This window comes from Grus americana, chromosome 3 (assembly GCF_028858705.1).
Source record: "Grus americana isolate bGruAme1 chromosome 3, bGruAme1.mat, whole genome shotgun sequence".
Lineage (NCBI taxonomy): Eukaryota > Metazoa > Chordata > Aves > Gruiformes > Gruidae > Grus > Grus americana.
The window spans coordinates 2,038,744-2,052,575 of record NC_072854.1 but is presented as its reverse complement, the minus strand read 5'-3'; the positions used below and the strand labels follow the sequence as shown (position 1 = coordinate 2,052,575).

Sequence of the window (13,832 nt, the reverse complement as noted above, 5' to 3'; positions counted from 1 at the left end):
GCCTGTAAATATTGGGATTTGCAGAAACTATTTAAAGTTTACCGCTGGAAAAGGGGGTTCAGGGGAATAAAGGAGATACTGCTTTGTTACATTGTTTGAATTTAATGACTTTTGAAATAATTAAACTTGAGGAATAATTTGAGAAATAGTTTAAGAAATAAATATGAAAATGTCGGGTTTTTTAATGCTAGTGTTGCTGAAGTATAAAGTAGCATTATCAGCGAGCTTAATATATTGACGTAAAACATGCAGTGTGTATGAAATGGCAAAATTCACGATGTGAATTAGAAACCTTAACTTCTGACCTTGCCTTTGCCTGCTGGATGGCTGTAACCTTAGTGCTGTGTTGATGGCTGCCTTTAATCTGCAATGTAAATCAGGGAATGTTTAAATATTCTGACGGGTGAATCATACATGCTTTTGCATTCAGTTCAGTATTGTTGCGAATATTAATACATAACCTTACTAGAAGCCTTCTTTCCTTGCTGGAGTGGTTTATTTGCCTTCCTGTCTCTCATTGGGGAAGCATCATTGCTTCCTTACCTTAATGTCTTTCTCTTCTTCAGTGCCACTTGGCCATAGAGCTCCTCTCATCAGAATAATCACCTCTTACACGATTTTCTTATTCCTTCTTTCACAGTTGCTTTGTTTTACATTAGAGCACCTCTAACCACCCACAAAAGATGGAAGTCTGTCCTTTTGGGTTGTTCCAGGACAGCAGGATTCTGAGTTATTTTTCTGACCCTACGCCGCCTCATATGCTATCTGACTTTGGATTACACACCTGTTTCAGCTGGCTGGTTTGAAAATAAGTCCAGTGATTTATTTTTCTTTTCCCCCTGCTTGCATCTTGAGCATCAGATGCGCACCAGGGCTGGCACAGAAGAAGTAGTAAGAGTGGTTGGCCAAGGGCAGAGCATGTCTGCTTTCTCTGACAGCCGCCAGCAACAGTATTGACCTGCAAAGTCAAACTGAACCCTTGGAGCAGAGGGGAGGACACACGCTTCCAAGAGACGCATTAAGCAGACATAATGGTCCCCTGCTGTCACATGGGGGCAGATCCTTTTTCTGACCTTACTTCCTACAGGCCAGTCAGCCTCTCCTCCATCCCTGGAAAGGGGATGGAACAGCTTATTCTAGGGGTCATCCATAAGCATGTGGAGGGGAAGGTTATTGGGAGTGGTCAGCACGGATCCACCAAGGGGAAATCATGCCTGACCAATCTGATAGCCTTCTATGATGGCATGACTGGCTGGACAGATGAAGGGAGAGCAGTGGATGTTGTCTACCTTGACTTCAGCAAGGCTTTTGACACTGTCTCTCATAACATCCTCATTAGCAAGCTTAGGAAGCATGGGTTGGATGAGTGGACAGTGAGGTGGGTTCAGAACTGACTGAATGGCAGAGCCCAGAGGGTTGTGATCAGTGGCGCAAAGTCTAGTTGGAGGCCTGCAGCGAGTGGTGTGCCCCAGGGGTCAGTGCTTCTTCCAGTCTTATTCAACTTATCACTGACCTGGACAGGGGACAGAGCGTGCCCTCAGCACGTTTGCTGGCGATCCCAAACTGGGAGGAGAGGCCGACAGAGCAGGAGGCTGCGCTGCCATTCAGCGAGACCTGGACAGGCTGGAGAGTTGGGCGGAGAGGAACCCAATGGAATTCAACAAGGGCAAGTGTAGGGTCCTGCACCCAGGGAGGAATAACCCCAGCACCAGGACAGGGTGGGGGTGACCTGCTGGGAAGCAGCGCTGCGGAGAAGGGCCTGGACGTCCTGGTGGACACCAAGCTCTCCATGACCAGCGGTGTGCCCTCGTGGCCAAGGCGGCCAACGGTGTCCTGGGGTGCATGGAGAAGAGCGTGGCCAGCAGGTCGAGGGAGGTTCTCCTCCCCCTCTGCTCTGCTCTGCCCTGGTGAGGCCACATCTGGAGTTCTGTGTCCAGCTCTGGGCTCCCCAGTTCCAGACAGACTGGGAACTACTGGGGAGAGTCCAGCGGAGGGCTGCGAGGATGAGGAGGGGCCTGGAGCATCTCTGGTGTGAGGAAAGGCTGAGAGAGCTGGGGCTGGTTAGCCTGGAGAAGAGAAGGCTGAGAGGGGATCTGATCCACACTTATCAATAGCTAAAGGGTGGGGGTCAAGAGGACGGGGCCAGACTCTTCTCAGTGGTGCCCAGTGACAGGACAAGGGGCAATGGGCACAAACTGGAACACGGGAAGTTCCATCTGAACATGAGGAGAAACTTCTTCACTGTGAGGGTGACCGAGCCCTGGGACAGGCTGCCCAGAGAGGTTGTGGAGTCTCCTTCTCTGGAGAGATTCAAAACCCACTTGGACATGATCCTGTGCGACCTGCTCTGGGTGATCCTGCTTTAGCAGGGGAGTTGGACTAGATGATCTCCAGAGGTCCCTTCCACCCCTTACAAGTCTGTGGTTCCTTGCTGGGAGTTGGACTCAATGATCCTTATGGGTCCCTTCCCACTTGAGATGTTGTATGATTCATCAGTGGTGCTCAACAGACCGCTCCGTAACCTAGCCCAATGCTGAGGCAAAAGCAAAACACTCTCTCCAAAATGCATGTTGGGTTCTCTCACATTAGTGAGGTGAGTCATCCTGGTCAGGGGTCCATCAGGAATTGGAGCTGGCAAGAGGTTGGGAGCAGGACAGCATGGCTGGAAGCGTGGGCAGGGAGCCATCACATCTGATGCCAAATAAGTCATCTATGTCCTATCCTCAGAGGTGATGAAAATTTTATTATTTTGTGGAGCTGGCAAGATAAGTATGGTTTTTCATCTCATGGTGGCCATGTGAGGTTCATGACGAACAGGAATATTTATGGAGTGTGTAACCAGTCCTGAGGAAAGGAGGAGACCAACCTTATTTCTACACACACTCCAGAGTTGAGCACCTTGGCACTGGGGTTCAGAGTCATCTGGCCTTATCTGCCTTTGGCTAACCTCCTCATAACCTACGTACCTTACAGGTAGCTCAGCTTAATGGGATACAAGATGCGTTACCCATCTGGGGTGATTGGTCTTGTGTCTTGAATACTCTTTGAGGAAAAATGAGTTAGTTATTCCTCCTGGAGGCTGAGGGTGGAGAACCAAATTGGTTAGCGATTCTGTAACGAGGTGAGTGCAACGAGCCTCTGCCTGGATGGGGTTATAGAATCAATGAATGGTTTGGGTTGGAAGGGACCTCAAAGATCATCTAGTTCCAACCCCTCTGCCATGGGCAGGGACAGCAGGGTTCTTTCAGCAGCCGCAGGTTTTGGCACAACCGTTTTGCAAAGCTGCAGGTAACTCAAGTCAGTGAGTTGATCTGATTTAAAACAGTCCTGCAAAATTTAAACCCAGTACCTCCCCCTTGTGTTTGTTTTTGGGGGTTTTTTGGGGTTTTTTTTTGGGGGGGGGGGTTGTTGTTTGGTTTTTTTTTTTTTATGGAGCCATCCAGGACTTAAGCCAGCAGTGCTGCTGGGATGGTGATGGCTGGAGCTTCATTGGACCATGAATGCAGGATTTGACAGTTAATTTTGCAGCAGCGGTGTGGACTTGGGGTTGTTCAGCCTGGAGAAGAGAAGGCTCCAGGGAGACCTTATTGTGGCCTTTCAGTGCTTAAAGGGGGTTTATAAGAGAGCTGGGGACAGACGTTTTAGCAGGGCCTGTAGCGATAGGACAAGGGGTGTAATGGTTTGAGACTAAAGGACTATTCAGACTAGATAGAAGGAATAAATTTGTTACGCTGAGGGTGGTGAAACACTGGCACAGGTTGCCCAGAGAGGTGGGAGATGCCCCATCCCTGGAAGCATCCAAGGTCAGGTTGGACGGGGCTCTGAGCAACCTGATCTCATTGCGGATGTCCCTGCCAATGGTAGGGGGGTTGGACTAGATGAGCTTTAAAGGTCCCTTCCCACCCAAACCAGTCTGCGATTTATCCACGGTCAAGACCTTGTTTTGTCTCTTAGACTGACTCCTTTGTCCCTGTCTCTCTGTTTGTGTATAAATGGCTCAGGAGGCTGGTCTGCCTGGAAAAGGTATTTTTTAACTGGTTTCTTTTTTCAGCTGGATTAGCTCTCCGGTCTGTTTTGCTCTGTAGCTGCACAGCAGGTAGGGTGGCACAGGAGCGCAGGCGTGCAGGGCAGGGGCTGCTGGAGCTGGCCCCAGGCTCAGGCAGGGAGTCTGCCAGAAACGGCCTGGGCTGACGTAGTTCTGCCGTTTCTCTGACCTTCCTCGCCTCTTCCCGTCCTTGTCCTGGATCTAGTACGCATTCAAGTCTGTGCAGATCCATTTTGGTGCGCTTAAGCTAGCAGCAAGCCATTTGCTGCTTTTTATCATGTTGAAGTATGGTTTTGTGAAGCACAGGGAGCCAATAGAGCTGCCCAGGTGGGGAGGTCCTGCTCCCAGCAGGCTGCTGAAGGCACTTTATTCCGATGTCAGGGCTTGCTGGAGCACTCCAGGAGCAGGTTTAACACGCAGCAGCAGTAGAAAACGGAGCAAAATGAGTGGGTCTGGGCCATAGGAATGTGTTGAAGCACTTCAGGAAAATGCCGGTGAGTACCAAAGCTAGCACTGCAACTGGTGGGACAACGATAGCCTGCCATTAACTCAGCTTAACAAACTTGTATTTTATTTTTGTTATTACTATGAGAATACCATGCTGGAGAGGGATGAAGCGGTGGATTTCAAATGTGCAACAGTCTAATCCAGTATTAGGTCTGGCCCGTCGATGCTATTATAACGAGAGGGCCATGTTATCATTTACGTCAGTTTAATGGTTGCTCGGTTCAGGGTGCCTTGCCTGGGTTTTGATTATTTTTGTAAGTGATTTTAATTGTCATTACCGAAATTTAATCAGCAAAAAACCAATGTGATTGTTGTGTAGTGCGAGCTAGTGCTGTTCAATCTGCAGTTCTGTGCTGGGATTTAGTCATAGGAGTTAGCAGAAGATACAGTTTGTCCTCCCCTTCTCCAGGATTGTTCATAACATCATTGTAGAATAAATCTGTTTTTCTTCATTGCTATTCAAATGATGTGTCCCAGACACATTGATTAATCTCTAAATGTGGTCTGCTGAGATTGAAGATAAGTACACTCATTTCTATTGTTCTAATTCTGAGCAGAGTGTGTTACAATAAATGGTGCAATATCTATTGAATTCGTGCTGAAAGGTAGAAGTAATGTACAGATTTGACTCGTAGCATTGTCATGTGGATTTTTTTTCTTTCGTGGCTTTCTCTTTAAATCTAGAACATGCTCTTTTATTTCAAAAAAATGTCGTAAACTGACAAATACTGGCAACTCGATGTAAGACAGTACTTCTTAAAATGTACTTACAATTGTCTTTTGCAAAATCTATCTTGGAATTAGTTTTGTTGGGGCGCTGAAGCCCCAGGAAATGTAGTTTTGTTTTGCCCTGACTTACATTCTTTGTTCTGCTTTCGCAGGAGTTTTTTGAGAATCCTGCTTTTCGCCCAGATGGCATGAAGCTTTATCCGACACTAGTGATCCGTGGCACTGGTCTGTACGAGCTCTGGAAGACTGGAAGATACAAGAGCTACCCCCCCAGCACTCTTGTGGATCTGGTGGCCAGAATCCTGGCCCTTGTCCCGCCGTGGACACGTGTGTACCGTGTTCAGAGGTAATTTTCTGTGGTGGGCCTCATATCTTGATTTATTACACTTGGAGGGATTCTTTCTTTAATTACAGCAAGATCTGACTCAGGCTTTTATTATTTTTCAGTCTTAATCATTAATGCACTAAATATTTTTAAAACTACTTCCGATCTATTCAGAACGGGAAAGGCCAAGTGGAATGAGAAGCTATTTAAATTGAACTGCCTCTCTAATGCACCCAGAAACGTCAAGATTTCTGGAGGCCCCGCTTTCGCTGCCAGTCAGACAAGAGCATAGGATGTGGCGCACACAGTACTTTAATGATACTGATAGATAATTGCCTCTTGGCTGCAGGTGAAGTTTCCTACATTTATTGAGGAGCTGCAAGGTGTGTAATTTTTTCTTTTGGCTGTAGACTTCTATTCTTTCCCCGTGGGTGTTTCAGAGTTTTCATAAATGTACTATGGTCGTGCCGTTATTTCCGGCACTCACCTCCCAGGACGATAGATAATACTTCCCTTTAGCGCTGTATTTTCAGTGTGGGGTCTTCCCTGGAGTATTTTTCTTCTGTTATCTCCTACATCTGTCTGATATTAGGAAGGGAAGCTATAGCATACTTGCCTATTTTTGCATGTGCAGACAATACTCGGTTGGCTTCCAGCTACATGAGCTGGAAGCAGTGCCGATGCCTAGCTCTCCAAGAGCGTGCAGCATGAGAAAGCCTTGTGTATTAGACCTCGCCTGCTTGGACTTCTCTAAGGCATTTGATTTTCATGCCCTACCAGAAATATGATGGAGCAGGGATAAGCAGACAAACGTGGTGGAGAAGAAAGTGGCTGAAGGCAAGAAACGCTGGGTAGCTTTGACAAAGACAGTAAGGACTCAGGGTTATTAGTGGAATTTCTCAAACATCCATTTAAAAACTAATCTTCCTCAAAATTGTATTTATTTACAATGACACAAAGAGTAGTAGGGCGCTGACGAAACCTTGCAGGGCTGGGAAGCATCATTGAAAGACAGAGGGTGCACAAGCAGGATGTGGTGGTGGTGAAGCTGGAGTGATAGAGATGGGATGAGCTGCAGTTCAGGGAAGTTTGAAGTCAAACTCAGAGGGGGTTTTGCTGTGAACCATGAGATCACCATGTGAAAACAGCAGAGGAGGAGAAGTTCTTAATGTCTTGGTCTGTAATATGAATAAGCCACTGGTGGATACAGCCGTGAAAAGCATTTTTTTTTTTTTCAGGATAACTCTTCTTAGAGATGAAAGTATTAATGCAGCAGCCAGACAAGGCTTTTTGGCAAGACCTTGTCTGGAATAATCCCCATCTTCATGAAAATAAACTGTGGAAATATGTGCAGAGGAGCATCAAAGAGCATATCCTTTTGTCCAAAGGATAGATGTGGGCATAAATGACCCCTGCAAATCTATGAGAGAAGGAAAATAACCTTTTAAGAAATAGAAACATGGATTTGGGCAGAAAATAAGAAGTAGCCTTGCATAAAATGAGGCAGGAAGCTGGGAATTTTTGGTCAGGACTGAGATTCTGGAGTAGCTTTCCAAAGTTACCAAAGAGGAACAGATGCTAAACATGAGTGTGGTGAAGGCTTGTGATTAGGCTTGTGAACGTGATTGAGATACAGCAGTCTGTAGTAACTGAGACACGATTTCGGCGACCAGGAGATCCTTCCTTCAGATCTTTGTTATTGTGAGAAACTGGTGGCTGTAGCTGAACTCTGAGGAAGAGGATGTGATTCTGATGAAGAAAACAAAAGATGACTTACAAGAAATATCTACTTGATATTCCCCCAGGCTTTTCACATCACTCGTAGGAGCGTTATTAAAGGCAAAACTCCTATTTTTTTCTCCCCGCACATCTCCTCCTTCCTCATCAACTCTGCTATAGACACAATGAACCATTTGTTCATGGTACTATCACCATAGCGTCATATCTAAAACTAACAGGTTTATTCTTAAAGGACAGCATGAGTTTGCAGCCTAGCAGGTCTTCTCCTAAGGAACACAGGCCTGGAAAAATCTTTGCTTGGTGTGCTGATTTGCCTGAGCTTGACTCTGATTTCTTCTCTCAACAGCAGCAGCCTCCATCCAGCTGTCATCCGGTTGTCAGTTATTATGTTCCAGTGGAATAGCTGTTTTCTTACTGACTGGCTCATGTTATCAGAAACTTGTTTGTGGTGATTACAGATTTTTACACCTGCAGTGCAAAGTCCAAAAGCTATTACTTTGATCTAAATTGCTTTCAGGGCCATTGTGTGACTGTAACGGAATAACAGACAAAGCCAGATTTCTAAAAACATCGGTGGTCTGTTCCCAACACTGCTTCACTGAGGACAGCCACTTGTTTCCCTTTCTCCATTGCTGCCCCAGGCCCCTTCCATCGCCCTCCAGCCTGCTGCCACGAGTCCTTCATCCTTCACGTCTTGCATTTCAGGTTCTATTTTCCACAATCCTTTCAGATCCCCAAATCCTTCGGACTTTGGGCAACCTGGGCTAGTGGAGGGTGTCCCTGCCCATGGCAGCAGGTTGGAACTAGATGGGCTTTGAGGTCCCTTCCAACCCAAACTGTTCTAGAATTCACCTTGTGCCCCAGATGGCAACTTGTCTCGAGCTCTCTGCACGCTGACTGTTTGGTACCTGCATTCAGGTTTCCTAGCAAACACCACCAGGAAAAGACTGAGCTGTCTATGCCCTCCCTCATTAGGACCACTGTTTGGGATCTCTGTTCCCTATTTGAGGAAACATAAGGGACTCAATGTTTTTGCAGTCTGTCATATGCTCAAAATAATCAGTTTAATGAGTCAGGTGAGCATGGGAGAGGTGTCACTGACAAAACACTGTAGAAGTCTTTCTGCTTCATGAAACCAGGTTAAATATGTTTTTGGTTCGGTTTGGTTTTTTAATGACATCCTGTTGCTAATGGCCGGTTGGGGGAGAATATATCTTCCAGGGTGGTTTGTAACTGTCAGAGATGCTTAATACTGTATTTATCCCGAACCTCATTATCACCGAAGTGCTTTGGTGTGTGAGAAGGTGTGAAATGACAGGAGTAACGCCACACACCTTGAGACTTTTTCTTTCGTGGATCTCGGTGTTTTATATGAATGTTATTTTCACTGTACTGATGGGGAAATGTAGGTATGAAGAAATAAAATACCTTACTCAACTGAGATCATATAATAAGTCAGAGCTTAGAGCAGACTCAAGGTCTTTAGACTTTCATTGTGGGCTTCAATCAACTGCTTCACAAGTGTCTTAAGTAATGCAAAATGTTTGAAAAATAGAAGATTAAATAGGCCTGTTGAAGCTTCTGGCAAATTGTACATTAACTTTAATAGGGTCAGGATTTAATTCCCCGTATCCCTGAATTTGTTTAGCATTTTAACAAGTCCTAAAATCACTGGTACAATGCTGTCTTGTGGCTGTCCAAAATAGGCAGTTAGTGTGTGCACTCATCATGCGCACAGGGTACTTATTTAAATACTCTGCCCTAATTTGAAGTGAGGATAGAAAAACCTATTTCTTGCTTTCTTTTTCTTAAAAAGCTTATTTTTCACGTTCATATTTTAATTTAGTTTGCTCCCTGGTAGGCAGATGAGAGAGGCTCAAGTTACTGTACGTTGTAATCTATCTTTTATTTGCAGTACTTCATTTACTAGTTCATAGCTGACTCTGGATTTAGCCAAAGACCTGGTACTGGTAGATGTCAGGATGTTTTATCTGTGTCCCTGTAGGGAAAATACGTACAGCCTGACTTTTTGGAGTCGTTCCATAATTAGAAGAAAGGCGTTTAGTTAGATTATCACTGTAGATCTAACATACCCTGATGAAAATGCTGTTCTCCTCTAGTGTGTCCTTTAGTCACAATGTGAAGTGCTCATTTCCTCTAATTGAAGCTCTTTGAAGTATGTTGTGTTGGATCTGCAGTGTCTTATTTACTCAAAGAAATCCACTGAACAAATGAACTGGTTAGCTAATTGTATTTTGTCTCAACTTTTTGGCATGTGAGTGTAAGAAACGAGGAATTTTTCATAGACCCTTTGGCTTTTATAGAAAAAAGAGCAGGGAAAAGAGGGGAAGAAAGTAAAACACTGGGCCTCCGTTATGCTGGCGAAAGTTGCACCAAAATTGGAGTGTGATGCTGAAACGGGAGGAGAATTCTGGAGTCCTGAAGCCCTTGTTTTCATTCTTAACAGTAAAGGAGAACTCCTTTTCTTGCCCCCCTTGCCAGTGTCTTGGACTTCTTCTGAAGCAGCATAAGGATCAGGTCTTTAGGACCCTTGAAGACCGTCTTTATCTTCTATGCAGCTACTGCCAAAAATAGTGATTGTTAATGGGGGCCACGGTGTGAATGCAAGTCCTCCAGGAACTGAATAGATCAATTAATACATTTTACGGAGGTCATCAGACAGCTGCTAGATGGTGATGACTTTCAATCACTACTGAACCAAGATGGATTAAGCTAATTACATTACCAATTCCCTGAACCATCCCATTCTCTGTGTGGTTTTTGTGATATTCTCTTCTTTGTTGAATGCTTGCATAGATAAAGAAAAAGGAGGAATACTCGCCAAGGAATGTTTGAGCCCTGTTTTGAGACCAACCTGTTGTACAGTATACTGAGTACCTTTCACACTTGTGTAGTCCTTATTTCCCTGGAGAAGATCTGAAGGGGTTTGGATTACACAGTGGTGCACTTGGGCGGTGTGTTATCAGTGGTGCCAGGGTGGACTTTGAGCAGGGAGAGGGAGAAGCATTTGGAATCAACGTATAGTACGGCATTAGATATAATGTGTGGAGTGGGATGTGCCAATAATCCGCATGTTTCTTTGTCAGCTTGATCTGGATGCATAAATCCTCCTTTCCCTAGGGATGGTGTCCTGCTTTCCGAATCTCTAGTGGGACGCTCTGCCCTGGAAGGCAGTGGAGAGGCCAAACCTGGTCTTGCTTTCAAATTTCAGTTTTGTACCTCCCTTGGAGAACTGAAGGAAGGAGTTCTGCCATTTGTAGAGTCGTGATTGACGTTCCCATGGGAAGGCCCTTGGCTTTCTGCTGGGCTTTGCTGCAAATCATTTGCTAAACAGAACTTTTTCACTTTTAAGCAGGTAGCGTCCCAATATAAAAATGTTGTAATTATGATAAATTTTCCCTGAGGGACATTCAACTCTGAGACTGCAGAAGGACGCAGTCTGGTTCCCAATTGCTCGTCTCCAGCAGCAGATACCGTACAGAACATCTGACCTGGAGTCCTAGGCGAGGCGCAGGCATGGCTGGATGATCCTTTTTTTTTTTTTCCCCAGACTCCCAAGTGAAGAACTGAGAGCAAAATTATAACCTATTTCTCAGGATTGTAAAAGCCTACTTTTGTCTTCAGTCTTTTTACTGAAATAAAATCCGTAGCTTTTCCCCTTCATTTTTCTGCTGCTTTTAGTTGTGTTTTGCCTGTGTTATTTCTTGTTCAACCAAAGACTTGCAACAAAGGTAATTCAGCTAAGTTCTGTAGTCTGCTGTTTGGGCTCTTAGCTTAGGTGACCATAATGATGCTTTATGGTGTATTGTCTGCTAATGCAGTTGTTTGAGGTCTTTGTTTTTCCTCTTATATGCAGAGATATCCCGATGCCACTAGTCAGCTCTGGAGTGGAGCACGGGAACCTGAGAGAGCTTGCCTTGGCCAGGATGAAAGATCTTGGGACACAGGTAAAATATTTGTCAGTTGGTATCAAGGGAGAGCTGCTTGACAACTTTAGATGAAGTAGCAGAGAGGAAAGTAGTGACTAGAAGATATGATAGGAGCCAGGTTTACGGCTGAATTGAAATGATCTGCAAAGGTCTTTAAAAAAAATGCTAATGATTAAAAAGCACCTTGATGATATTTCTGAAAAGCTGGTTGTGTTTGGTTGATTTTTAGTTTAGCACTTTCACCTCGTTCCTGAAGGCACTTGGTAACTAGTTTGTGATATTCTATTTTTTAACAGAATGAAACCTTTAAATCAGAGAGAAGGCAGGAAGGTTTCTTTTTAATTTATGCTATTAGAAATTCTCCTTCCTTTCTTTTTCCCACGCATGCACTTACTTGACTGAAAAATTGGAAGAAAAGCTCTTAGTCTGAGGCCGGAGAAATCTTGCAAGAGAGATTTCAGCACAAACAAATGAGACTTCATAGTCTTGATATTTCTAAGGTCAAATAAAAATACAAGTGGGGGTGGAGAGAAGGAAGGGGAGGAAGGAATTGCGTTTATATTTGAAGTCACCAGGAGGGACATATACTCAGTCTTGATTTCTTTCGGAAGGTTGCTGTGGCAGTCGGCATTCACGGTGCCTCTCATGGTCTGCTCTGACATCGCTTGCTGTTTGAACCTCCCTCCAAAACCCGGTTATTGGCCACAGTTTGCAGATCCTCCAGCAAAGTTATGCCCAAGTTCTGCCTTTTCTGGGTTGCCCAGCTTCCTAGACAAAACATCACACAAACCCCGTGCTCCTTGAGACTATTCCAAAGAGGTTTAATTGCTTTGGTGTCCTGGCGTTCAGGTGGGGGCAGATGCTCACCACAACTGTTCCATGTGTCTGTACTGTGATTTAGCGCTCCCTCTTTCTAGCTTACCTTTTCTTAACGAGGTTTTAAGGCATTCCTGCATTCAGCAATAGTAAAGTCTTCAGCTACTGCGTGTGTGCCTGTAGTCCCACATCAGCTTGTGCTGCTGACTTACATTTTTGGTACTTAACATGGATAGTTCTCTAAGCTGCATCTAGCTCCTTACTGCCTTCAACATCTCACTTGGATCTTGCGGTTGCGCTGCAAAAGATCAGAAAATAAACTCCAGGCTGTCTTCCTTCCAGCTGGGCTTTCCATACCACTTAACCTCTCCTAAGCTGATGCCGTGGACTTTCTCCTTAAATCATTCCTCCCAGTCTCTCTCCAGCAGCAAGCCAGGATTTGGCAGATAGCTTTGCCAGCCACAGAAGCTTCCATCCCTCCTGCTGACTTTTCACTCCAGAACCAAGCAGGGGAGACAACCTTCATGGTGCAGCTAAGCCTTTTCAACAGAGCTCTTTAGGGCTACTAGTGAACTCTTCCCTGGGTTTGATGCTAAAACCACATCATTTGATCTGAACCTGATCAAGACCAGCTGGAAAAGCAGGGATAGCTGATCCATGGCAGTCAGAGCTGAGCTGACCGGGCTGGCAGTCATCGCTTTTAGAAGAACCAGATCTGTAAATATCTCTGCTGTGCAGATGATTATAGATTTTAATTTAGTGAGGCAGAAACACTGCAGCTGGTGGAGTAAGGAACCAAACAGTCTACTGCAATATAGCTTGAAATGGTGTGTTTTTCTTGTGTCGTAGGAGAAAACTGTAAATATGCTTTTGTCCTCTTGCCTCTTAGCTTGGAAAAAGAGAGGAAAAGGCCAAGGCAAGGAAGGGACTTGTAGGAATCTTATGTATTTGCAGGCTCAGTAGTAAAGCTCAGCCAACATGCCAGCTCCAGCAGTTCTGGCACCTATCTTTGGTGAGGAGTGCGTTTGAGGGATGGGAATCAGGCACGCCAACACTGCAACTTGTGTCTGTGGTTGTTGGAAAAAAAAAATATTCTTGAGGATCCTTGTTGGAGGGACCAGTGCTCACCTTCCACTCCAGCCTGAGTGGAGATAGGCAGTTGGGACACAGAATTTTAAAGCAGCATCCCAGAAAACATTGTCCTTCCTCAATTCTGGGGTTGTTCATGAAGAGTGGATATTTCTCTGCCTTTTACTGTGCTGTTTGTGTCGCCAGGAAATGGTAAAGCAGAGAAGGGTTTGTCTGCTCTAGAATCCTGGTATGACAGTGAATCCTTGTTTTACCATAGCCCACTCTAAAAAAGCAAACACAACCCCCCACTTTTTTCTGCTATTTGGGAGATCGTTGCTTTATATTGATAATGGGATTTAAAAGCATTCAGAGGAGGACAGGGCGTGAGATAGAGCTGTGCTTGTTCTGTGTACTCTGAGTTTGTGTGAGTTGGATTTTCACACATTCTTTCCCTGTCTAAAAGTCTGGCTTTTGGCAATCTGTGGGCAGGTAGATGTTGTTGCTGTTAGAGCAATTTTAGCCGATTGATAGAGGTTATCTTCCTTCCCTCCAAGTACAGCAGGGCTAGTGGAATGAAACGAGCGTTTGAAGCTCAGCTGCTTTGGGTAAAACTGTTGTGACTGCACTTTGCTGACAGAAGTTGGGTTAA

The 13,832-nt window shown here is 45.0% G+C and overlaps 1 protein-coding gene across 1 annotated transcript in view; it reads left to right on the top strand.

Annotated features, from left to right (window-relative positions):
* ELP3 (elongator acetyltransferase complex subunit 3) overlaps nt 1-13,832 on the top strand; it is an 89,379-nt gene that overhangs the window by 45,549 nt on the left and 29,998 nt on the right. Inside the window, exons 10-11 of the mRNA XM_054820511.1 lie at nt 5,434-5,627; nt 11,224-11,314. Of these exons, the coding sequence (XP_054676486.1) occupies nt 5,434-5,627; nt 11,224-11,314 (285 nt within the window). The remainder of the gene's footprint in view (nt 1-5,433; nt 5,628-11,223; nt 11,315-13,832) is intronic.